The sequence below is a fragment of the Orcinus orca genome, chromosome 8 (assembly GCF_937001465.1).
Source record: "Orcinus orca chromosome 8, mOrcOrc1.1, whole genome shotgun sequence".
NCBI classification, from domain to species: Eukaryota; Metazoa; Chordata; class Mammalia; order Artiodactyla; family Delphinidae; genus Orcinus; species Orcinus orca.
The window spans coordinates 31423817-31450044 of NC_064566.1; the positions used below are offsets into that span (position 1 = coordinate 31423817).

General features: G+C 36.4%; 1 protein-coding gene across 1 annotated transcript in view; it reads right to left on the reverse strand.

Annotated features, from left to right (window-relative positions):
* Positions 1-24157, reverse strand: part of ANO3 (anoctamin 3) — a 271028-nt gene extending 246871 nt beyond the window's left edge. Inside the window, exon 1 of the mRNA XM_004263929.3 lies at positions 23136-24157. Coding sequence (XP_004263977.2) covers positions 23136-23181 — 46 coding nt within the window. The 5' untranslated portion in view covers positions 23182-24157. The remainder of the gene's footprint in view (positions 1-23135) is intronic.
* Between the last annotated feature and the right edge of the window lie 2071 nt (positions 24158-26228).

A 26228-nucleotide genomic window follows, 5' to 3' on the forward strand; every position in this document is an offset into this window, starting at 1 on the left:
GTTTACCTGCTAGCCTCAGAGCTCTCAGACTGGAAAAAAAATTTAAAGGAGGAGACGGAGGTGGAAGAAGTGAAGGAAGAAATTGAAAATTAAAAAATACCAAAGATAAACGTTATAGTTTCTTTGACATTTAAATGTTTCCAGAAAGGACAGATTTGAATGATTTCCTAGATTCCCTTCTGAAATCTGATAAGTATTTCAGAATTCAGCTTCTGCTTCTTTTGCCACCTCTATTCTCACTCCTCACCTCCACACTTCCAACACACACACACACACACACACACACATTCATGTCATTACTTATCTGATTTAGAATAGAAAAATAAATGAGGCCTTATTTTACAATATTTGTTTCTGTGAATGTGGACCCTGTAAATTGATAGGGTTTTAAGTTACCTATACCATGATTGTAGAACTTTGTGCTTTTTTGAACCCTAAGTTATATGAAAAGCCATGCTCCACTATTTCAAAATTAGGTAAGAATAAAGAAAATTGAATTTTGCCAGTTGCACTTCCACAAAATGTATAATTTTATTTTAAATTAGATTCATTTTTATTGAGGTTCTTGATATAAACTTTGATACAGAGATCATTCAGAACTGATGTTAGAGCTAACCTTTAATTATCACAGAAAAGTCACAGGACATAGATTCTCCTGGCTTACTCTATAAAACCTACAGAGCTATCTGTCATTAATATTCGTATTCACAGTGAGGAGGCAGAGAGAGTGCTCTCAGCACTTCTGGACACCAATTCTTTGTCACCAAGATTTGTTGCCCACTCAGGTGGAATTTAATACTTACAGAATTCAGGATCTCAACAGGAAAGAGCATCAATACAAAGACTGTGCTGTCTCTAAATGATGGCCTTGAAGGCATGAAAAAGAGAGATTAAGAGAGATGGGCCTTTTTAGACCAAAGGCAATGATGTTTTAGAATTACTGAAGAAACTGCGGAAAGTATTAGCAAACGGTGTGCTGTTGAACCAGTAAGGTTATCAAACCCAAAGAGTAGGTCCAACCTTTGTGCTTCTGGATGATCCTCAAAGCAAACAGAGGCCAGACATGCAGAGATAGGATTAAGTTTGCCAATAGACTCATTCTGTATGGAAGAAGAAATTAAAATCTCTTCTCTTCAGCTTATTGGATTATTGGCTCCAGGACCTGGGGCTATGTGGACCCACATGAGATAGCAACATCTACTATTAGTTGAAACTATACAAAAGGATGTAATTAAAATACAATGAACTGCAGAGATTAATTACAGTTTCTACAAGGCCACCTCTTCTAAGTAACATTACAAACTAATATACCTCAACCCCGACTATAAAGGCAGTCCTTTAGAAGGGACTGTCCTGGTCATGGCTAAATGTACCAAAAGTAGGCCCTTGAACTTTGAAAAGATAATCTCCTTTCTTCTCAGACCTATGGTATCTTCTTCCTTTGAGAGATGGGTTAGGCCAATTGGCTTCATCTCTTTCTTTCTGTAACTTATATTAGAGAACATGAAGAAAATATAGAAAATATAGTTATCAGTAAGAAGGTGACAGGAGATTGGAAGAAAATAAATTCATGAGTAAAGAATATGTTTGCCTCAAGAATATGAAAGCAATACAAGGACATGTGCACAGAAAGCACAGACTTGAACCCTCATATGGACTGCACTGCGTCTCCTAAGATTCATTTAGGAAGTCCTAACCCACAATGTGACTGTCTTGGAAATAGGGCCTTTAAAGGGGCAATTAAGGTTAAATTAGATCATATGCAGCGGGATCTAATCCAATATAACTAATGTACTTATAAGAAGAGAAAGAGAACCTAAGGATGCATGCACACGGAGAAAGAGGCCATGTGACAACACAGCAAGATGATGGCCACCTGCAAGCCAAAGAGAGAGGCCTAAGGAGAAACCAAACTGGTGACACGATCTTGGATTTACAGCCTCCAGAAAAAAAATCAATTTTTGTTAAGTCATCTGGTCTGTGCTTTTTGTTATGGCAGCACTAAACAGAATTCTGACTAAGACAAATCCTAAAATGGGTATCAATTAATTAAGATTTGTACATGGACTACCTGATGAGTCTGTGTTCTGCTATTAACTAACAGGATGATTTATGGGAAGTTATTTAATCTCTATAGGTCACAGTTTCCTCATCTAGACAATGGGAGAACCCTAAGATATTCACAAATTTAAATTTACTGGGAATGACGACTTTCCTAATTATGCCAACCCATCAAGGTTTCCCATCCTCTTGACAAATGCACTTAATAAGTTGCATTACTGACTGCTGAACAAATTCCAGTTATCATTCGTTCTTGACTGATACAAGCATATTTTAGTCCACCAGTTGAGCTGTAAGAGCCTTGAGGAAAGATTCTACATCATGCATTTAATGAGTCATTTAAAAATATTTCTTAAACATATCCTATGTGTGAAGCACCACTGATGCTGAGAATTATAAAGAGGATTCATATGACACCTTATTTTATAGAAGAGACTGACAAACAAAACTATGCAAGTTAATTCAGAAATATAACAACTAGCAAAATATGAAACAATCTGTTAATATTTCCTTAATGAATATTTGAAAAAAAACAGTGTAATATTATTCTGGAATTCAAAGGAAGGTAATTCCTTCCTCTAAAGATCAAATTAATTTAGGAGAGGGACTGATAATCTGAGGCATACAGCAAAAGCACAGTTTGCTCATGCATTTAAAATCAGTGGTGAAACTCTTCTGTTAGGGTCAGCCCTAGCCAGCATGATTTCATAATTGCCACAAAGCCATCTGCTCAAATATCTGCAGGCTTTGCTTGCCATTGGTCATTCCTTTAAAATAAACTGGCTTGCTTACTGGAATAAGAGGGCTTTCCAGGGTCAGGCAGAGCTGTTTTAGACTTCATAAAGAATAATCTGAACTTGTTACTTAAACCTTCAGAGCTTTAATTTCTATAACTGAGTGATGGAAAATCATAATCTACCTTGTACAGCTGAGAATTAGAGATAATATACACAAAACTCCACAGAGACTATTTAACATATAGTAGGAACAGAAAATATTTACAATCATTATCTTTTTTCAAAGCAAAAATGGCAAAATGATTTTCATTTCTAATATTCTACTGGTCTTTTAAAAAATTTATTTATTTTATTTAGTTTATTTTTTTGGCTGTGCTGGGTCTTCGCTGCTGCATGCAGGCTTTCTCTAATTGCGGTGAGCGGAGGCTACTCTTCATTGCAGTGCACAGGCTTCTCATTGCGGTGGCTGCTCTTGTTGCAGAGCACAGGCTCTAGGTACGCGGGCTTCAGTAGTTGTGGTGCATGGGCTCAGCAGTTGTGACACATGGGCTTAGTTGCTCTGTGGCTTGTAGTATCTTCCTGAACCAGGACTTGAACCCATGTCCCCTGCATTGGCAAGCGGATTCTTAACCACTACCACCAGGGAAGCCCAAAAATGGCAAAATGATTTTTAATGATTGATTGTGGCTTCTTGGTGCACTGTCATGAGAATAATAAGAGTCTGTGATTTGACTCAAGATCCATGGCCACAGTCAATGAAAAATTTCTGTCATGGGCTCAGTGAGAGAAGCTGCCCATTAAAGTGTCATTCTCATATTAAAAACTCCTATTTGAAGGAGGAAATGGTAATCAGAGAGAGTAATGTATAGTTCCATTAACTCTCCTGCATCTGTGAATCAGTCACTGAGTAAGTCCAAAGAATTGACAATTGTTCAGCTAAATTCTAATGGAGACGTGTGGAAGGAGGGAAAAAAGAGAGGCATTTTATGAAAATCTGGAACAGGGTTCACCACCCAGAAGCAGAGTCAGAAGGCAACTACCTATGGAGAAGAGATGAAAATCCTAAATAGGGGGTTATTGCAAAAAGAAATCAGAAGATGGGCTTCCCTGGTGGCGCAGTGGTTGAGAGTCCGCCTGCCGATGCAGGGGGACGCGGGTTCGTGCCCCGGTCCGGGAAGATCCCACATGCCGCGGAGCGGCTGGGCCCGTGAGCCATGGCCACTGAGCCTGCGCGTCCAGAGCCTGTGCTCCGCAACGGGAGAGGCCACAGCAGTGAGAGGCCCGCGTACCACAAAAAAAAAAAAAAAGAAAAGAAATCAGAGGGCCAGAGGAATAAACATGAATGTTTACTGGTGGTTTTGTAAGTACTATACATGTACTAACTGGGACATGCATAAGGTAGTTAGAGAAGTAACTTCAGAAATATTACCTTATAAATCTTTGGGGCAGCAAGCACCAAAGTTGGCAGCTGATACCAGAAGCCTAATTACCATCCCTTTGCTTTTCCTTCAAAATAAATATGTTTATTGCAAATGCTCTCTACTCTTTTTTGCCTGGCACTCATAAGGGAGAAGCATAAACAATGGTTCAAGTAAGTCATTACAATTACATTATCAGTTACATTACAAAAGGCAGTTAAGTCACATTTCTGTGTTAACTGCAATTATGTTTTATGACAAATATTTTAATAAAGAATAGATCTTTTCAAAGTGCAGTTTCTTTTTGTTCTGCTGTGATGTAGGGCAAAGCCTGAAACAATAAAACATCATCAGGTATGTGAAATGAAAAATAAATCTAATATTCCCCAAACTGCTGCAAATACAAAACACCTGCAAAAGTACCCATGGGCCTTTTTCCCAAGGCAATGGAACTCTTAACAAAATACTCATAAGAACCTGGATACTTCTCATTTCAAACAACAGCTTTTCATTATCTAGGCTATAAGCACTGACCTCTGATGTGGTTTAAACAGTCCTCAAATTAAGTTTAAACTGGGCTATCCTGACTTCTGGCAAACAAGTATAACATGTAGTCACATGTTGAGTTTGAAGTTTAATAGGCTAAAATTTAGGGGTGAAGTTGCATTTACATACCTAATGAAGGACTTTCTTTTTTTTTTAACTGAGGAGTAATTGACATACATCAGTTTTAAATGTACAACATAGATTCAGTATTTGTGTATATTGCTAAATGGTCACCACAATAAACTAATACACATCTGTCACCATACATAGAAAATTTTTCTTGTGATGAGAACTTTTAAGATTTGCTCTCTTAGCAACTTTCAAATATAAAATACAGTATTGTTAACTGTAGTTACTATGCTGTACATTCCATCCTCATGACTTATTTATTAAGATAAATAAGTAGAGGAAGTTTCTACCTCTTTTTTTTTTTTGGAAGTTTCTACCTCTTGATACCCTTCACCCATTTTGCTCACTCTCCCCAGCCCCTGCCTCTGGCAACCACCAATCTGTTCTCTCTATCTATGAGCTTGGGTCTTTTTTTGTTTGTTTTTTTAAGATTCCACATATAAGTGAGATAATTTGGTATTTGTCTTTCTTTGTCTGACATTTCAATTAGCATAGTGCCTTCGAGGTCCATCCATGTTGTCACAAATGAAAAAATTTCCTTTTTTATCGCTGAAAAATATTCTATTTATCCATTGATGGTCCTTTAGCTTGTTTCTATATCTTCGTTGTTGTAAATAATGCTGCAATGAACACAGGGGTGTATATGTATTTTCCAGTTAGTGTTTTCATTTTCTTCAGATAAGTACCCAGAAGTGAAATAGCTGGATCATGTGGTAGTTCTATTTTTAAAGTCTTGAGGGCCCTCCATACTATTTTCTATAGTGGTTGCACTAATTTACATTTCCGCCAACAGTGCACAGGCTTCCTTTTTCTCCATATACTTGCGAAAACTTGTTATTTCTTGTCTTTTTGATAACAGCCATTCTGACAAGTATTAGGTGATAACTCATTGTGGTTTTGATTTACATTTCCCTGATGACTAGCGGTGTTGAATACCTTTTCATGGATCTGTTAGCCATCTGTATGTTTTCTTGGAAAAATGTCTATTTAGATCCTCTGCCCGTTTTTTTAATTGGATTTTTTTGCTATTGAGTTATATGAATTTTTTATATATTTTGAATATTAAACCCTTATCAGATAAATGATTTGCAAACATTTTATTCCATTTGGTAGGTTGCCTTTTTATTTTGTTGATGGTTTCCTTTGCTGTATAGAAGCTCTTTAGTTTGATGTAAACCCATAACTTTTGTTGCCTTTGCTTTTGGTGTCATATTCAAAAAATCATCACCAAAACCGATGTCAATGCAGGACCTTGTCTGGATATGCAACTGGTACCACTCCAATGAATTACAGGTTACAGTACACAGGACTCATACATTCCAGGGAATAGTGTGTGTTCCCACTAGCTAGACTAAAACCCCTCAAGATTCAAAAGTCTTGCTCCATAGTGAGAAATAACTAGATTGAGTACTGCCCTGGTCCCATCTCACAAAACTTAAAAGCAAGACATAAAAGAAAGTAGTTCCAAGTAATTTAACTGCCTTCTAGAAAAAAGCTCAACGATATTTGTAGTAATATAAAAATGTCCCACATTCAACAAGGTAAAATTGACAGTGTCTGGTTTCTAATTTTAAAAAGTTATTAGGCATTCAAAAAACCAGGAAAATTTGAAACATGACAAGATAATTTAATTAATCAAAATTAACCCAGAACTGACACATATGACAGAATTAGTAAATAAAGACATTAAAATAGTTATTATAATTTTATTCCACATGTTCATGAAGTTAAGCAGAGACATGAAATCATAAAAAGGACCCAAATTGAACTTCTAGAGATAGAGCCAAAATTGTGTAAGAAAAAACATACACTGAGAAAGATTAATAATAATTATGGAAGAAATAAAACATTAGTGAATTTGAACATGTAGTAATGGAAACAATTCCAAATTAAACACAGAAGAAGAAGAAAAATTTAAACGAAGAGAGCATAATTGAGTTTCGGCACAACTTCATTTAGCCTAGTTTATATGTAACTGGAGACTACAAAAGGGGACGGTGGATGCTTGAAAAACTACTGGTCAAATTTTTTTTCTGAATTTGTAGAAACTGTAAATGCATATATATAAGAAGTTCAACAAACCCCAAACACAATAACGAATGAAAAATTATAAGAATTAAACAGATATACCGTTTTGTAAGTCAAAAGAATTAATATTGTTATGATGCTATTTCTCCTCCAATTGGTCTATAGATTTAATCAAAATTCCAACAGGCTTATAAAGTAGAAATGAACTTATTCTAAGTTTCATATGAAAATGCAAATAACATAGTATAGATAAAAGAACATTGAAAAAAAAGAACAAATGAGGAGTAATGTTAACTGAATTTCAATATTTATTATAAAACTACAGTAATCAAGACTGTGAAATTGATGTAAAGGTTGACAAATAGAGCAATGGAATGGAAATAGCTCAGTAATAGATCCACGCACATATGGACAACTGATTTTTGACAAATTGCCAAAGCAATTCAGAGAAAAACGGATATTATTTTCAACAAATGGTGTTGGAACAATTGGTTATTCAGATGAAAAACAAACTTTGATCCATATATCACACCATATAAAACATTTATGTAGGGCTTCCCTGGTGGCGCAGTGGTTGAGAGTCCGCCTGCCGATGCAGGGGACATGGGTTCGTGCCCTGGTCTGGGAAGATCCCGCATGCCGTGGAGCGGCTGGGCCCGTGAGCCATGGCCACAGAGCCTGCGCATCTGGAGCCTGTGCTCCGCAATGGGAGAGGCCACAACAGTGAGAGGCCCGTGTACCGCAAAATAAACCCAAAAAACACATTTATGTAAAATGGATCATAGAAATAAATGTAATTACTACCTAAAACTATAAAAACTTCTAGAAAGAAACATAAAAGGAAACATTTATGACATTCAGTTAGGCAAATATATTTTAGATATGATACAAAAGCATGACCCATAAAAGATAACAACTGAAAAATGTTACTTCATTAAAATGAAAAACATTTCCTCAACCAAAGATTCCGTTAAGAGGATGAAAAGACAAGCCACAGACTGGGAGAAAATATTTGCAAATTTTATATCTAATAAAGTACTTGTATATGCAATATATATGAATGTATATGAATATTCCAAACTAAAAACCCAAATAACCCAATTTTTAAAGTGGGGAAAAGATTTGAAGTGATACTTTACTAAGGAAGGTATGTAGAGGGCAAATAAGTACATGATAAAATGTTTGACATAATGAATCATTAGGGAAACACAAATTAAAACCACCAAGGCATACCGCTACTAAGCACCTATTAGAATGGCTAAAAGTGGAAAGTGTTGGTGAATTTATGAAGGAACTGGAACTCTCATATACTGCTAGTGGAAATATAAAATGACAGAACCATGTTAGAAAACAGTTTGACAGTTTCTTAAAAAGTTAAAAATACATCTATAGGATGATGCAGTCATTTGACTCCTCGATATTTCAGAGAAGTGAAAACATATATCCATACAAAAACGTATACTCAATGTTCATAGTCCCTTTATTTGTAATAACCGCCAAACTGGAAACAACTCAAATGACCATCAGCAGGTGAGTGGATAAACAATTTTTGGTATATCCATATGTGACAGGCTGATTAATCCAAGTCCTCTTCTCATTAACCTGTGAATGTAACTTTATATGGCAGAAAGGACTCTGCAGTTGTGATTAAGTTAAGGATCTTCAGGTAAGGAAATTCTCCTGGATTACCTGGGTGGGCCATAAATATAACCCCAAATGTCCTTATAAACTGGAGGAGAAGAGAAATTGGACTACAGAAGGGGAGACCATATGGTGACAGCAGCCAGGACTGTACTGCACACCTTGAAAATGGAGGAAGGGGCCACAAGTGGGAAAACAGGCAGTCCCTAGAAGCTCAAGAGGCAAGGAAAGGGATTCTCCTCTTAGAGTCTCCAAAACACACTAGTCCTGCCAACAATTTGACTTTACCTTGGTGAAATTCATTTTGGACTGTGACCTTCAAAAATGTAAGAGAATAAATTTGTGGTAATTTGTTATAGCAGCAAAAGGAAATAAATACATTATATAATGGAATGCTAATCAGCAATAAAAGAAATGAACTTTTTTTTTTTTTTTTTGCGGTATGCGGGCCTCTCACTGTTATGGCCTCTCCCATTGCGGAGCACAGGCTCCGGACGCGCAGGCTCAGCGGCCATGGCTCACGGGCCCAGCCACCCCGCAGCATGTGGGATCTTCCCGGATCAGGGCACGAACCCGTGTCCCCTGCATCAGCAGGCGGACTCTCAACCACTGCGCCACCAGGGAAGCTCAGAAATGAACTATTGATATACATAATACAAGTGAATATAAAAATAATTATACTGAGTAAACAAAAAAAGACAAAAATAGTATATACCATTTACATAAAATTATGTCATTTACACAAAATTCTAGAAAATGCAAAGTAATCTATAGTGTCAGAGATCATGTTAGTTGTCTGGGGACATGAGGGACAGGTAGGTGAGGAAAGGAGTGCTATGTGGAAACCTTCAGGGATAAACAATATTTTATTATATTGACTGTAGGTTTGGTTTCATGGGTGCGTACATAGTCAAAACTTATAAAATTGTACACTTTAATTATGTGCAGTTTATAACATGCCAATTATATCTCTAAGCTTTTAAAATTAAAAATATATGTATGTAGCAGGTACACATATGCATATATACACACACATATATGCATACACATATACACATAATGTATATACATATGTATGTATAATATATAGAGTGGATATGGAAGAATGGAACAAAAAGAAAAAATACACATGGATGAAAAGTAGGAAAAGATAAAACTTGAGAAGCCACAAGTTCTAAAATTTATGTTATAGTAGCTTAAGAAAAAAAGCGAATAAAATTTAAAATTAGAGAACTGTTATAGAGATAATATAGGAAAGCCTCCCAGAAATAACAGGTATCATTTTATATACTGAAAAAAGGAGCTTACTAAGTGATCAGCATAAAGAATAAGTAGAACCATGCCAAGGCTCAGCATTATGAAATTTCAGAATACTGAGTTAAAGAGAAGATCCTAAAACATTAGAAGAGCTAGTACTGTGGAGGAACAAGAGGTTGGGAGAAAAAGAAAAGAAGAAAGAAAAAGGAAGAATGAAAGAAAGAAAGAAAGAGAGAGAGAGAGAGAGAGAGAGAGAGGGAGGGACGGAGGGAGGGAGAGAGATAGAGAGAAAGAGAAAGAAAGAAGGAAAGAGAAACAGAGAGAAAAGAAAGAAAGAAAGAAAGAAAGAAAGAAAGGAAAGAAAGAAACAGACAAATTTTAAAAATCACAAGACAGATTTGGATCCAGAATGACATTAGGCTATTTGATAGCAAATTTGTCTGTTAAAGTGAGCAGCATTATGATTCTGTAAAAGTTCTGGGAGGAAATAATTTCTACCTTAGAATTCTTCATCCAGCCAAATAGTTAATCAACTCTGTAGGTAGGAAAAAATAAAAAAAAAAGACATTTTATGATATGCAAAGGCTCAAACAATTAACTCCTCAAACATCCTTTCTTAGGAAGCTACTAGAGAATGTCTTAGTAAAATAAGGCAGCAAATCAAAAAAGTGAAAGACATGGGATCAAGAAGAGATCTAATATAAGAAAGTTGAAAAGAGATGTCCCAGTATGACAGCTCTGCATCAATCTTGAAAGCTAAAAATTCCTTATTGGAGTAGGAGACTGGTAAGATGGAGTAACATCTTCAAGAGAAAAAAAAAGTTATAATCACCTGTGTTTGAGTATAAGGAAAAATAATTGCTAAGCCTTTGATATATTATTTTTGAACATTAAAAAAATGATGGAAGGGTTAATGATAAAAATAAAGCAAATGAAAAACAAGGAGTTATTTAAGAAAAAAATAAGAACTCTTACTAATAAGAAAGGAAATTAATCTTAGTATAATATTTGACTACCACTTGACTAAGCACTAAACTTTACTATGAAAATAGTATATTCATTAACTACTAATTTAATCAAAATTGATGCACTTTATTGGGAAAATAAAGGAAGAGGGATTGTGGCGGTGGTGTACTGATAGTGTGAAAAGTTAAATTTCAGCTAATTCAATAGGAAATCAGTAGATGATATCTAAATTTAACAAATAATAAACTGCATCATAAGTATAATAAATTAGAAATATAGAGGGAAATGCCAGAACAAAGACTACTAAGAGCTAAAGAGGTTGCTTCTGGGAATAGGGCCTGGGGAGGACAAATGGGTGAAATAGTCATTGCTGTCTTTTTAAGTCTTTTCTCACTATTCCTTTACTTTTTTAACCATTCACATATATTAATTTATATCTTTAAAAAATGTTTAATAAGAAATCAGCAACTGTTGTCTTAGCAATGCCTCCTAATCAGTGCAGTTCTGCATAAGTCTCTGTTTGCATGATGAATCACTTATTTTCAGCAAAACATGCTTTACAGTTAAAAGGAAAAATAACTAAATAAAATATTTTAATTGAGGTCTAAATTTCATCATGCCAATTTTCCAAAAATAAAATAAAAAGTGAATATCTACTGTGTGTTTGGCAAGGATTCCAATTCTGGTGATAAAAATTAATAAGAACATGTTCTTAACAGGTTATAGTTTATTAGTGGGTGGCAGTAGCAGCAAGTAAACAGAGATTAGAATTCATGGTGATTATGCTCATAAAACTGGGGAGGGTGGCTAGGTTCAGTTATGAAGAAATTTCAAAACTGGGATAGTTTCCAAATTTATAGAAAAACTTCTTGGATGGGCAAACGTAATCAAGATAATGAAAGGGGGGAGGGTGTGAATGATCTAATACTTATTGAATAGCAGGCAGAAGCCACCAGGCAATTAGAATTTAAAACAGAATATATACCTTCCAAATCATTGAGGAAGCTGAAAACCAACTAAGTTTAATATAACAAAGACAGAAAGCAAAAGAAATGGTAAAGAAACATAATATCCAAGGAGCACTAAGATAAAATGAAAAAAGGGCAAGGCACATCCATTTTGATAAATGTAATTCATATTTTGGTAAAGTTCTTCCATTAAATTTCTAAGAGAATTCTGGGGAAGTCACCTGTTAAGATCAAGCATTTAATTCCCTCTGTCTGAAATTCCAAATTAAATGACCAAGGAGGGGAGAGGAGGGAAAGGGAGAAATAAAGTAAATGAATGAATTTTCATTCCTACCTCAATGCTAGAAACTAGTAAAGAGTTATGGAATAGACAAAGCCAGATTAAATAAAGATATCTAGTCAGATTTGGTGCTAAATTACTGGAAGAAACTTTAAGGGATTCTGATTTGAGTTCACTAATATCTGTTGATTGGAAAAGCAAGGATAAGTGGACAGAGCAAATAGACTGTTTAGCATCCCTTCATCACTATGTGTTAACAGGTGAGAAGCGATAGCCCAGGGAAAGTTGGTCCATACCAAACAGAAAAACAATTCAAAGTGGAGTTTTTCATTGGTTCTACTGGGTTTACTTTGATACAGGGAGAAACAGAAACAGGAAAGAATTAGACAAAAACACACAATTTGCCTGAAGTAGAAACCAGGCCAAAAATAAATTTTCATTAGTAAATGTAGCCAGAAGCATAGCTGATTAAACACTTTAAAACAAAATGGCACAAAGGAAACTGCCCAAAGACCCACTTCTTACCCAAATCATCTCAAGATTTTAGTTCACTGAGCTAGCAAATGAACTGAGAGCAAACAGCCATCCACTTTAAGATTTGATTGGAGGAGGATAACAGAGAGCAATGACTAGGAGAATCCTCTCAATTGCTTTGGTCAAATACCTGGCTTGTATAGACCTCTCCTTCATTAGGATGAAAATTAGAAATTAATATATAGGACTAATGAAAATGCTTATTCTTTTTTTTTCAATAAAAGAGGAAATAATATGTCTCAAAGGTTGCAAAAGAGTAAAACTTTGAACAAGGCAAGCTACAATAAACAAAATACAGATAGCATCTGCAATTTCCCCTAAATAACAACAAAAAAAGGATTCTCAAAAATTGTTACAACATGCTAAAATGAAACCAGAGCTGGGCAAATTGAAGAAATAATTCAGGGTTGCTAATAATTTGTTGGTAGACACTTAAAATGCTTTTTGAAGAAATAAAGAAAAAAATCTACCCATGAAAAAAATGGATCATTGATAGAGAAGACAATCTTAAGCAGCACTGTCAGAATATAGAAAAAAAAGTGCATTTCCAGTTGGCTATGGAAGGTTTTTTCAAGCCTGGGTCTGAAGCAGAGAAAGGTTCAGAATTTCCCGATCCCTTTTTTACTTCTTACTATCAAAACATGCCATTCTTAAAAACAATGTGGTACTCAAGCACTATGCAGGTCTTGGATTAGATGATGAAAACTGTAATAATCATGTCTTACACAACATATTTAGACAGAATATCCTTGTATATACATTCATTGTTCAGTTCTATCATTACATAGTGTTTTTAGAGCATATAAAATGTTTTGCAAAACATGAATTTATATGAACTGTATACTAAAGTAACTGTTATCCATGATTAAAATTCTAGACTAATGTTGTCTAAATGGTCATAAGTGCCTCTGAGTAGGTGATTTCTTCACATCTGGTAAGAGTTATGACTAATTGCAAGCTGCACACTGTTGTGCACACCCCCAACTCACCCATCATGGAGCAATGTGTGAGAAATAGAGAAGCATCATTCAAAATATTAGTGGCCCAAAGGAGGCATTACGCGGAAGACTATTTTCCTTAGTAAGGAACTTTGAATTTACTGTACACCCCCAATTTTTTTGTCTATTTTCAGTGATGGACTTCGTAAATCTTTTTGTTTCATATTATAACATGCACAAAATATGAAGAGGAACATGTAATTTGAAACCTATGTGAATAAAATTTGTTTTCATTACCATTTTCCATACTTTCAATCCATGAATAATATTGCTCTCTAATTTTTATAAGCATAATAAAAGATCATAAATAATCATAAATTACTAATGTTACATAAAAAATAAATGCAAATTCAGAGATTAACAATATATGGATTATTTTTAGATAATTTTATTTTCTAAATTTAAAACTTTATATGTTGAAATTCATAGATAGGCTGTTTTTTGTTTTTTTTTTTACATCTTTATTGGAGTATAATTGCTTTACAATGTGGTGTTAGTTTCTGCTGTATAACAAAGTGAATATATGTATGCATATATCCCCATATCCCCTCCCTCTTGCGCCTCCCTCCCACCCTCCCTGTCCCACCCCTCTAGGTGGTCACAAAGCATAAAGCTGATCTCCCTGTGCTACGCGGCTGCTTCCCACTAGCTATCTATTTTACATTTGGTAGTGTATATATGTCAATGCCACTCTCTCACTTCATCCCAGCTTCCCCTTCCCCCACTGTGTCCTCAAGTCCATTCTCTACGTCTGCTTCTTTATTCCTGCCCTGGCCTGATTTCTTTTGAATCACGGCATAAGTACTGAACTGTAATGAAAGTGTGTTAAATTCGACTTTTCCTGATCTGCGTTTTATAGGAACATCTATACTACAAGCATAACTAGTACTGGGATATCTTAGAATCTTTAAGATTAGAAAAAGTAGCAAAAACAGGGAGAGCCAATTTGGTAAATGGATTACTTTTTAGAATGCACTACAAAAAGCCATCCTCAAAACAACCATATCAGCCCCAATTTATATAAGAGAAAGAGGGAAGTTTAAAGAAGTAAAATTATGGCAAAGATCATGCAATCACACATAGCAAATCATACAGAAGTATCATCTGAACACAAGCTTCTTGACTCTTGCACTCAAGTTCGTGCATTCATCTCGCTCTTATTGTAAGTCTGAGGCCACCTTGTGTTATGTTCAGTCTGCATGCAAATTAATTTTGGGCAAACAGACTATAAGTGTACCACTGACTGCAAGTAAATATAACACTGCGTCTGCGAGATCCACCAGTTCACAGATAAAAACTATTTTTATGTCTTTCGAATATGTCTAAATTGAGCTAATGTCAGTAAATTAAACTCATTTTACTTAAAAGAAAAAAAAAGAAGTTGAATCTTTGCAATGAGCTAAACTTTGGGAGAATCATTTGAAAAAATGAACTGGGAAATGCTGGTGCAACCAAGCGGGTGGATGAAATAGGTAAAGATTGAAAACTCTGCGCTGAGTAATGAACAATATTTAATCTCATTGATTTGGAGTCAGAGTAGAGAGTTAATGATGTTTTATAAAAACATTATTTACAAAGTATTGAGGCTACTATATAGCAATTCCTATAGGAGGAACACAAGTGCTAATCTTCATAACATTTCTACCTGCCAGATAGGTATCTTAGCTCCACCTCTACTAGTTTTGTGACTTTGAACACTTGCTTAATTTCTCTGCCCTTGTTTCCTCATCTATGAAATTACATTAATAGAAATGTCTCTTTATGAATATTAAGGGGGTTACTACAAGCAAAACACTTTAAACAGTGTTTAAACATTTAATAATAGTACATTATTATTCTGATTTCAGAAGTGAGGAAACTGAAATCCACTGAAATTAGTTTGCCCACGATCACCCACTATCACAGTCTGTGTGATTCCATATCGCGGCTTTTTATTGCACATGTTGCCTTTCTCACAATGACTTTAAATTATGACAGTAAATTATTTAAAAAACACAAACCTAACACATATCTATCCTATACATAAATCAAGGAGAACTATAAACTTTTACTATATATTTTATTTTTAGAAAAGCCATGTTGAGACACGTCATCAAGACAGAATATTCACCAAAACAGAATATTCACCAAAGCGTCTTCTTTTGCAAAAAGTTATACAGTAAAAACTAGGAATTAAAATACCTAGAGAAAAAATAAATTGACAGCATTTGAGGTATTTACAAAGGTCATGATAAGACAACTGGAGACAAAGTCTGAGTTCTTCGTTACAAGTATAAAAACTCCTTTACTGAAGTATCCAGTAAAGGAGACCAGACAGTAGCTCTCATTTAGGAACCTCACCAAACCTTAAAGAAGAGGAATTGGGGAATTATAATTAATATTAGAAACACATTAAAGTTATATTTTCATAGTACTAAATGCATGTATGCAGCTAAGTGTATCTAGAATCTATATAGTTTGCCTCTACTAATAATAGAGATCATCTATTTACAACTTACTTTAGTCCACTCACTTAAATCCATTATCTCACTCAGTGCTTACACAGTTACATTAAGTTTTTACAAAATTGTTTCTCAAATGGGCCTTGTAAGAATTCCATAGGATGCATGTTTGTAAAGAACACAGATTCCTAGTTTCCTTCCCTGCAGATGAGATTCTATAAGTCTGGAGGCACTGAAGAATTTACATTTTAACAAGAAATCCAGGTGATTATTTAGATCTTGCATATTTGGGAAATGAGCTAAGGTAGATAGAACAAATTGCTCAAGATACCAGTGAGTGATGGAAACTGTGTTTAAGCCAGAACTTTTGCATATATTTGCAACGTAGCCACACCTCCACCCCCAAATTGCTGCTACTAGCGCTCCAAAGCCAAACATAAAATATATACACTCTTAGGAGTTATTCTGGGGCAATGCCTTTCAGTCAGCCTATTAACTTTCTAGAAACGTAATAATAAGAAGTGTACCATGAATAATACAGTGCAATTGAAAAATACTTTCAGCAATGTACTTTCACATCCATCCAATTTACCCACAAGAAAGTCCTCTCCTCCATAGCCAACTGTATCTCAGTTACCGTGAGGATGTGAATTTGGGGCCTCATTTTTTGGTGAACCTGGATCCTGCAGCTGGTGCAGGTTTCTTACATGCTTGCTGAGTTGAAACCAACCAGAATTTAAAATAATTGCTGCTTTACTGTGCAATTTAGGAGGAAAGGCAATAAATTAAGGGACAGCTGGATTGGTCGTACTAATGATCTGTCAGGTTTAGAATATGATTTCACACTTCTGTAACTTCTGATGAGCTGCAGAGTCAGAAGGGGTCATGGAGATTATTCTGTCTAAAGTTTTCATTTTACTAAGGCCACAGAAGGGATAGCAACCTAACCACAATCAAACTCAGAGATCTTAGAACTCTGCTTTGAACTCATTAAGAGTTAACTTTGCAATGCATGTAACATCTAAACCATAGTTCCCTCACCTTGAAAATAAAAAACAAATTATATATCTAACTACTAAAGCTTTAGTAAGTATGAAATAATGCAGTGTACTTTTAAGTTATTTTAACAGTGGGCAGTAATAGTATTCGCACAACATTAGCTGACTCAGCTGTTTTTGTTGTTGTTACCCTTTGCTACAATCCTGAGAGATGAGGATTATTACCCCGAAACAGTGGATAAGGAACCTATGGCCCAGAAAAAGTAAATACCCAGAGTTACAGAGGTAAAGACAGGATTCAGTCACAGGAAACTTTGAGTCAATGCTCTTTCCATCAAGGCACAACTACTTTATATTAATCTGCAAGTATTAATACTTTCTAAACATCTGAGCAATTATAAAATACTAAAATAATAAATAGAAGAAGGTTGAGCTTTCCTGTGCTTTCTTAAAGATTTGGGGGCTTTTTCTTGATAAGTTAATTTATATACAGTTGACCCTTGAACAACATGAGGGTTAGGGGTGCTGACTCTCCATGCAGTCAAAACTCCACATATAATTTATAGTTGGCCTCTAAATACCTGGTTCTTCTGTATCCGCAGTTCTGCATCCGTGGATTCAATCAACTGCAGATCGTGTAGTATTTGTAGTATTTACTATTGAAGAAAAACCACATATAAGTGGACCCACATAAGCCAGACCCATGTTGTGCAAGGGACAACTGTGCTCATCAACCCCCAATATTTTTGTCCAGGAACATTCATGTGCACAGTACAATGTTAAATTCTAGATTCAGATGAAAAATTCAGCTCTCTAGAATCCTCAAGAAATATGAGGCTTTGGATAACTGAACTTCTAGACAGCTTTAATAAACACACATATTTACATTATAATTATTTTGTTAATTTTTTTTTTTTTTTGCGGTACGCGGGCCTCTCACTGTTGTGGCCTCTCCCATTGCGGAGCACAGGCTCCAGACGTGCAGGCTCAGCGGCCATGGCTCACGGGCCCAGCCGCTCTGCGGCATGTGGGATCTTCCCGGACCAGGGCACGAACCCGCGTCCCCTGCATCGGCAGGCGGACTCTCAACCACTGTGCCACCAGGGAAGCCCACATTATAATTATTTTGGATGCAATTTCTTTTAAACTTTATCACTTGTCTTCATTCCTAATATAAGATATATATTTATCACATAATATATACTATTGTTGCTAATTCAAAGTTATCATTTTAAACATCCACGTTCTTACTTTGAAGTAACATGGTAATAATTCCTCTGAGCCATTTGAGGTGTACAGCACTTTTTAAGAAATGATGCTAGACACACATTTGCTTTTTGGATTGAAATATCTCTATATTCTTTTTTTTAACATCTTTATTGGAGTATAATTGCTTTACAATGTTGTGTTAGTTTCTGCTATATAACAAAGTGAATCAGCTATATGTGTACATATATCCCCATATTCCCTCCCTCTTGCATCTCCCTCCCACCCTCCCTATCCCACCCCTCTAGGTGGTCACAAAGCACCGAGCTGATCTCCCTGGGTTATGCGGCTGCTTCCCACTAGTTACCTATTTTACATTTGATAGTGTTCTATATTCTTTTCATAGTTTGGCTCACCCTTACTAGGAGATTATCTATAACAAGAGTCATAAATATCTAAGAAGTCTGCTGTGGAAAGGGAAAGAAAGGGAAGGGTGAAAATTAATAGATCAGAAGACCAGAGAGGCTCTCAATTAGATTATATGGTCAATTCTTTCTGATGATACAGGTTGATACTCAGTATGAGCCTGAGTACCAGTCAGTACCTAAGTACCAGTCAGCATAATTTCTGACCCTAAAATATCTTCCCCAACTGTTTTCCCTATATGGCTGGGAAGTATTTTAACAAGACACAATGCCTTCTCTTCTTCAGTCATAAATAAAAGAATAGAGTGTCAAAATACCAGGGATAGTTAATACGAATGCGTGAATGCATTTCTGTCAATATATAAATGGCTTCAGATTTTTTCCTGGCTTCACCAGGGTAAGGGTACAGGAAGATTCTAGGTCCTGAAAATATCAGTGAAGGGAAAAGAAGGCTTAAACAGTGGATATCAGAGATTCTGAAACCAGGTATTCTCCCCAACACCTTCCTAGTTCTTATGAAGTAGCACAAAGCAGGCTGGTGGCTGGGAGGCACTACAGGTGGGCCCCCTGCACAAGTGAGTAATTTATTTTGAGAAAAAGAGAATGAAAGTGCTTGTGGTCTGTAAATCCCCATGTAAGTATAAAGATTATTATTACATAATTTATTGAGTAGGAAGTATTTGATTATGTGGAAATATTAAAAACACTCTTTTCATGTTTAACCAAATGTCCTTTAGGATAATGATGAATCACTTAACAGCTTCAGCTGATCCCATTAAACCCAAGCCTTTTGGGACAGGCTGTGTTTGATGTGACCTATGGCTTCTCTGAAAGTCTTACTAGCTGTATTGGTAAATAACAGCCACCAGAAGCCAGAACTAACACTGCCCTTTTCTCACCCACTCTTGTATGACACATGAGTCCATTTTAAATCAAGTGAAACGGAACAAGCCTGGCTGAGGAGCACAGTTGAACTTTTACCAGAAATCACTGATGATTTGCCAGAGAATGTGTTCCTCCAACACATGCCAAGGCAAAGGCAAACACACACTCCCAGTTGTCTGTAAGCATATTACACTCCAGTTTACCCTTGGGACTTCAGAAATAAAGTATGAAATAATCCCATCCAACCCTCCCCCCACTCTAGCTGAGGATTCTCACTTTTTACTTCCTAACTTATTATGTCACTTAATGGAAAAATCTAGGATTTAATTAAAAAATCAAAAATATATGTGGGTCTTTTCTTCAGAAAATAAAACTTAACTGGCATGGCCAAGAAACAACATGTCAACATCTTCCTAGAAAAATGCAGAGTTGCCTATAAATAAAGGTTATGTTTAGCAGGCTTCCTACTGTACAAAGTTCTCTATAGCAAGAGCCTGCTAAATATGGGTTGAGTGGATAGTGAATAACTGCAATTTATTTGCAATGGAATTTTAAAATTATGAAAATAATTGAATATCTAAATTTACTTTACGGGAATTTGGGGTAAGTTTTCCTGAGGGATGGGCGTATGAATTGAGTAGTTTGGGACTGTAACTCAAGACTATTGTAAGGAATCCTTAGATGGTCTGGAATCCAGTTTTCCCTAAGAAACCCTAAAGTAATAAAACTGAGTGAGGCAAAGGAAAATACAGGGCAACCAATTATTAAGAAACCACTGAGAGTTATTTTTACTCCTAAGAAGTCAGAAAAGATGGATGAGCCTGGGAAGAATAACAACTATTACTATTTACTATATTTTTGAGCCCCAACTGTGTGCCAGACAAACTGCTAAGTACTTTACAACTTTGCAACATATATATTATCTTCACTTCACAGAGGTGGTGATGGAGGCTCAGAGATATTAAAGAACATAACTTGTAAGTAGGATATGTAGGACTAAAATCCAAGGCTGAAAATGAAGATACTAGATTAACTTGAGAAATTTGATCTTACATATAGTATTTCATTTCAAGATAACTATTCTGACATCTATATTGATTTATTGAAAAACACTGAGTAATATCAGTGAGGGAATTTGGATCAGTGATTGATTACTACATATTTCTCAAGTATACTGGAACATCTCCAAGCCTGCTGAGAGTTTAATTACAGAGTATGTTTTTCAAGTGTCAGTGAACACTTTTAAAGTTTTATAATAACAGCGTTTTCTGAATATCTCAGGCTATTTCTAGGTATTATAAAGTTGAAATCAAAATCACAAAAGACATATCACTTGCTTAAGATAAAAAATATTCCTCATAACTTGGTTTACTTACCTAAATTATTTCCTAAGAGCAAACTAAAAGCAGGGTTTTCCTTTTATCTGGCCCAGGGGAAAACAAAAATCATCTCTGTTTTCATTGCACCTGCCCTTCCCATAGAACAGAGGAAGACCATAGGGGTCAGGTGTTCACTCTTTTCGTATTTATATATGAAGTAAATTCCAAAGAAGTTAAAAACTTCACTCAAGGTTTTTAAGCTAGGTACAAAGGCGAGCTTAGCATTTAGAACTCCAGAGTTCCAGTACAGAATTTTCTCCTCTTTAATGTGCAGTTTTCAGGTTAATGTTATGATGAAGAGCACCCTTAAAAGTTTTCTGTCTCATACTTCCTGGGTCAGAAAGCATCTAGAATAGTATTTTACTCCTCCCTCTTTGTAAAATTAAAACAGCTAATCCTGAGTTTGGCATGTCTTTTTGGAATGCCCACTCAGGGTTAAGAAGCAATTAACCAGGACCACTTTAATGATGCTTCCTTTCCTATCCCTCCTGCTCTCCACATTTATCCTTCTGCTAAAGTTTCCTTTTCTGCCAAAAAGTAAAGGAAGACTTGAAAATAAATGGCTCATAATGCATCATAAAGGAAACAATATGAAGCTCCAGGACTTGTATAATTTTTTATCAGTCACTTTGAGCAATCACAGTTGGTCCTAAAGTTGGCAATTATTTGCTTTTAAAAACACAGTATGTGTCCATACATAATAAGTTATATGGGGGCATGTCAAGATTCCAGGTCCCAGAAATACATTACCCATAGCCATGCCTCAGAGGAGGATATTAATCGTATGAAGCTGGTGCAAAGTTCCTATAATTGTCTTCATTCTGAAAGTTTGTATGTGTTTAAAATAATGATTAAAGAGAATACAACTTCTTGAACAACTGAATTTTCTTTGGAACATTTAGACTTGAAGTGGAACTGCATACTATCTGAATGTTTTGTCTACCCAGACAGTCTTTCACCTCACTCCCAATTCCAACATATTTGTAAAATAACCTAGAGAACTTGGATTTGAACAGAGTATAAAATTATGCTGTTCAAAGCTCACTCAGTCCAATATTCTGCCTAATGCAGGAATCCCTACTAAATCATCCCTGGCGGGTCCACCAATTTTTGCTTAAAGAACGGCAAAGAGCTACACCGAAACTGTTGACCAAAATAATATGGATAAAATCTGGGTTGGGGGCAGTAGGAATATGTAACTAAATATTTACTTCACTGCTTTTTTTGGCCGTGCCTCACGACTTGCAGGATCTCAGGTCCCCAACCAGGTATTGAACATGTGCCATGGCGGTGAAAGGTCGGAATTGTAACAACTAGGCCACCAGGGAATTCCCTATTTACTTCACTTTGCATGAGCAAATTTACCATTCCAGAATTCATGTATCTTAGGTACCATATTGTCAGCTATGGCATAATTACCGTCATTAATTCAATTAAATGGCAATTATGTTGTTTAATAATTTTTGGACAAACTCCAGAAAACTGGAAATATGTACAAAAATATATGTGGTCTATTAAAAACCGGTTAAATAAAATAAGGAACAAGGACCAAAGGGTGAGAATAACTTGGAAAAATTCTTGATTTGACTATGAACATGTAGACTCATCACTGCATCCAGGGAGAAACTTGAAGGAGAAGCAAAGAGGGATAATACAACGTCCCTACAAGAGGAACCTACCAATATTAACAAAAAAATTGAAACCCAGAATCAAGCATAGGACAAGGAAAAAATGGATTTTTCTAAGAAACTTTCAGAGCTCCTTCAACAGGCCAACTTCTGGAACAGTCCCAAAATTAATTTATCCTAGGATTGTGTAAAATCGTCTCAAATAGGAGATACACTTATGTGGAGCTTATTAGCCATCTGAAGCACAGACTGGGACAAACCTGGTCCAATATCTCTGTCTTCAAACCTCAGGGTGCTGGTAGGAAAACCCCTACTAAGCTGGTTTACTGCAATGCATTGACACAGTCTTAGAGAGATATACATTAAATCAAGTCCCCGAAATGACGAATTCCGCTTCTCCTAGGGACCGTGCGGAGGCTCAGAGATCAGACTCATCTCGGATGCAGAGTGAAGAGGCATTAAAAAAATAAAAGAAGAACATTTTTTAAACTTCACAGAGTTCTCCACCTCTGCGTCGCATTAGTCTGGAAAGGATGCTCCTACACAACTGCAAGGGCATGCAGACGGTACGTGACGCCCACAGGGAGGGGGGACCAAGATTCCGACTGACCTTTTTGCTGTTTAAAGGACTGAATCGAGCCTGAATGATGGACCATTTTCACTCAGTGCGTCCCCGCCGGCTTAGGAAGCTGTCCGAGAGAAAGGTGACCTGTAGCCGTACCCTGAGAGAGCCTCCCGGGCTCAATGCAATTCCGGAATATCCGCGAGCGCCCTGCAATCCGACACCTGCTTTAGCCAGCACTTCGCTCCCTAGGCTGCGCGCCCTCTGTTGTCATGGCAACGGCTAGGGCGGTCCAGCGTCCGGCTCCCCTTAGCGGCTACTCGCGGAATAGCCCCGCATCCCCAGAGTGTCCAGTGCCGCAGTGTGGGTGGGCGTTATGCGGGGTATCCTGGGCGTGGGAGGGGAGAACTTTTCCTAGAGACTGTAAATAAATCTGAGCAAATCTCTAGAACCGCTAATAATTCCCTCTTTTTCGTTTTGAGCCTGGTTACTATATCCAGGCACAGACACTGATTTCCTAAAAGTTGGTCTGTAACACTAGCACCTACAGAAGGGCAAAGTTGGTTTCTGCTCTGAGAGGAATGCAGTTGCAGATGCAGAGACGTTTCTGTTTTTCCTCTTAAACTTGAATTTGGAAAATATGGATAACCTCCACTTATACAGTAGAATGGTTTTTATTAAACAATATTAAATGTCTTGCACATTACACTTGAGTTCTCCTCTTGTATTTCAGCTCTTGGGACTGAATTATATATGATAGTGACCCTGGACCATTTATCACCTACTAAGTAACAGGTGCTGAAAAAACACTAACCATGCTACTTAATTTAATCCTCATAAAAGCCCTACAAAGTGGGTAGACTATTATCATACTAATATTATAAAGGAAACGGAAGCACAGCACAACAAAGAATTCTCAAGATCATGTAAACCAACACCTTACTTGAGAGACAAAGGAAGGCATCTGACACCTAAAGACGTGAAGTCACTTTTAGAATGTCACAGTGGCCAAAATAGGAAAGCTCAGGATGCAGACACTGAAGAAATACTTGGTTAGAAGAATGAACTCAATGTGAGCTTACCTCCAACTGAAGATTTGGAACAAACCTCAGAGATGATCTCCACAAAGGGTCTTTTTAGACATGTTTTATAAAAGAGGGCACTGAAACCCAGAGCAATAAATCACTTGCCTGAGGATGTTTTTGTTATATTTGCTCGTTTCGTTAAAATTCCAATGCAACTCAACTCACAGGTCATTCTGATACAACCCAACTCGCAGGTAAAGACTAGACCATGTATTTAAGGACTAGTTTATGGCAGGAAATTAACACCCCCAAAATATTAGATACTATTATTATAATTATGATGCCTGTGGATCGATCTTCCTTTTCAAATCCTTTTAAATCACTGGGATTTGAATCAGAAATATTTTTGAAATGTGAGCATTAATTCAACTCATGATCAGGAAAAACAGTTGAAAGAATTAAAAGCCTCTGGTTCTACTCTACCTATACTCCAGCTATAGGTAACATCTTCAATTTCCTAAAGCCTCTTTTTTCTGCTGATGTCTGATTTTCTCCAACCACAGCCCAGCAGGAGGCAAGAATGTGTGCGGCTGGAGCTAAGACTGACTAAGAATTTGAACCTCATTAGAAAGAATTTAACCTCATTATTTTTTTCCCAAAAAAGGAGTTTGGCATTCTTTCTAATACCCCTGCATCCAAACCTCTGCAGGGCAGCTATGATTAAATTATCTTCTCATAAAGCTGATAACTTTTAATTAGAAACATTTTAGGCTGGACTGACAGATTGACTAGCAAGGGACTCAAAGAACATCTTTGCTTGTTTTAAAATCAGTCTTTTAAGGAAGGTTGCTAGAGGAACAGCTTTGTGAGGGGCCCAGGAAATTTCTAGCACCATCTGGTTTACAGGAAAAGCACTGCAAAGAGCAGGAAAGGCTGTGTGTGTGTGTGTCTGTGTGTGTGTGTGTGGTGTGTAAAGAAAGAATTTGTGTGTTTTGGAAGTGGGGAGTGCAGAAAGAGGCGTTTGAACAAAGACTTTCCTGAAAAATAAATCTGTGATTCGATAAAAGGAAATATTTTATACTGACATCTCTAGTGCAGAAAGTTTAGGAACGAATATTAAATAGCCTCATTAGGGATAGCTAAACCGATTGCTGGCTTGGTTTTTATGACTATTATTGGTTGCAAACTTCATTCTTCAAATTTTTAAAAAATTTCTTGCAGTTTAATGCAAAGTGGAAAATATGCTGAATAAAATGATTCCAAAATTTTCTGAGAGAAAATACATGCCTATCTTGAAACTGTTTATTTGTCTGCCTTCCCTCTAGACAGGGCAGCTCTTTGTGAATGGGGAATGTGTCTTATTTAAATTTGTATTCCCCAGAGCCAATCACAGTGCTTAATGTGGGCACATGAATGAACGAATGAAAGAGCAAACGTAAGAAAGCAAGAAAAAGAGGAAGGAAGGGAGATAATACGTTTCTGGGAACTATCATGAAAATAAGAACACCAGAATGGCTGATACATGTTCACCATAGGCGTGTAAGCAGAATGTAGAGCACAGAGGTTCAGAGCCAGACTTGGCCTGCTTGGGGTTAAATCTTGACTTCTTTACTTGCTAGATGGCTGCTCCTGAGCAAGTTACTATCTTCAAATTTTAATGATGAGAAATAATTATTTTATGTCTTTTTCAGTGAGGGGGGGCATGATTAATACATGTAGTATGAGCTTGACTATATTTTGCAAAACAGTAAAAAAAAAAAAAAAAAAAAAGACTGGAAAGAAACATACCAAAATGTCCAGAATAATTAATTCTGGGATCAAGCTGGGATTAGGGTAGATTTTTTTAATACCTCCATGTATGTTTGTCATGTTCATGCTTGCTACAAATTATATAATATTGATTAAATACACATATCTTTAAAATCCCTCCATATCTATCTTTCTACAACTCCAAGTTTTCTTTCTTTTTCGATCTTGGAACCTGACTTTTTTTTCCTTGTTGAGGTTTCTGCTGCATTTGCCCTCCCACAGCTGGCCACCTGACTCCTGTCCCCTTTAAGTAATTAATTTATCAGGCCCCATGCTAACCGTTGCCTCCCAGAGAGGTAAGGGACTC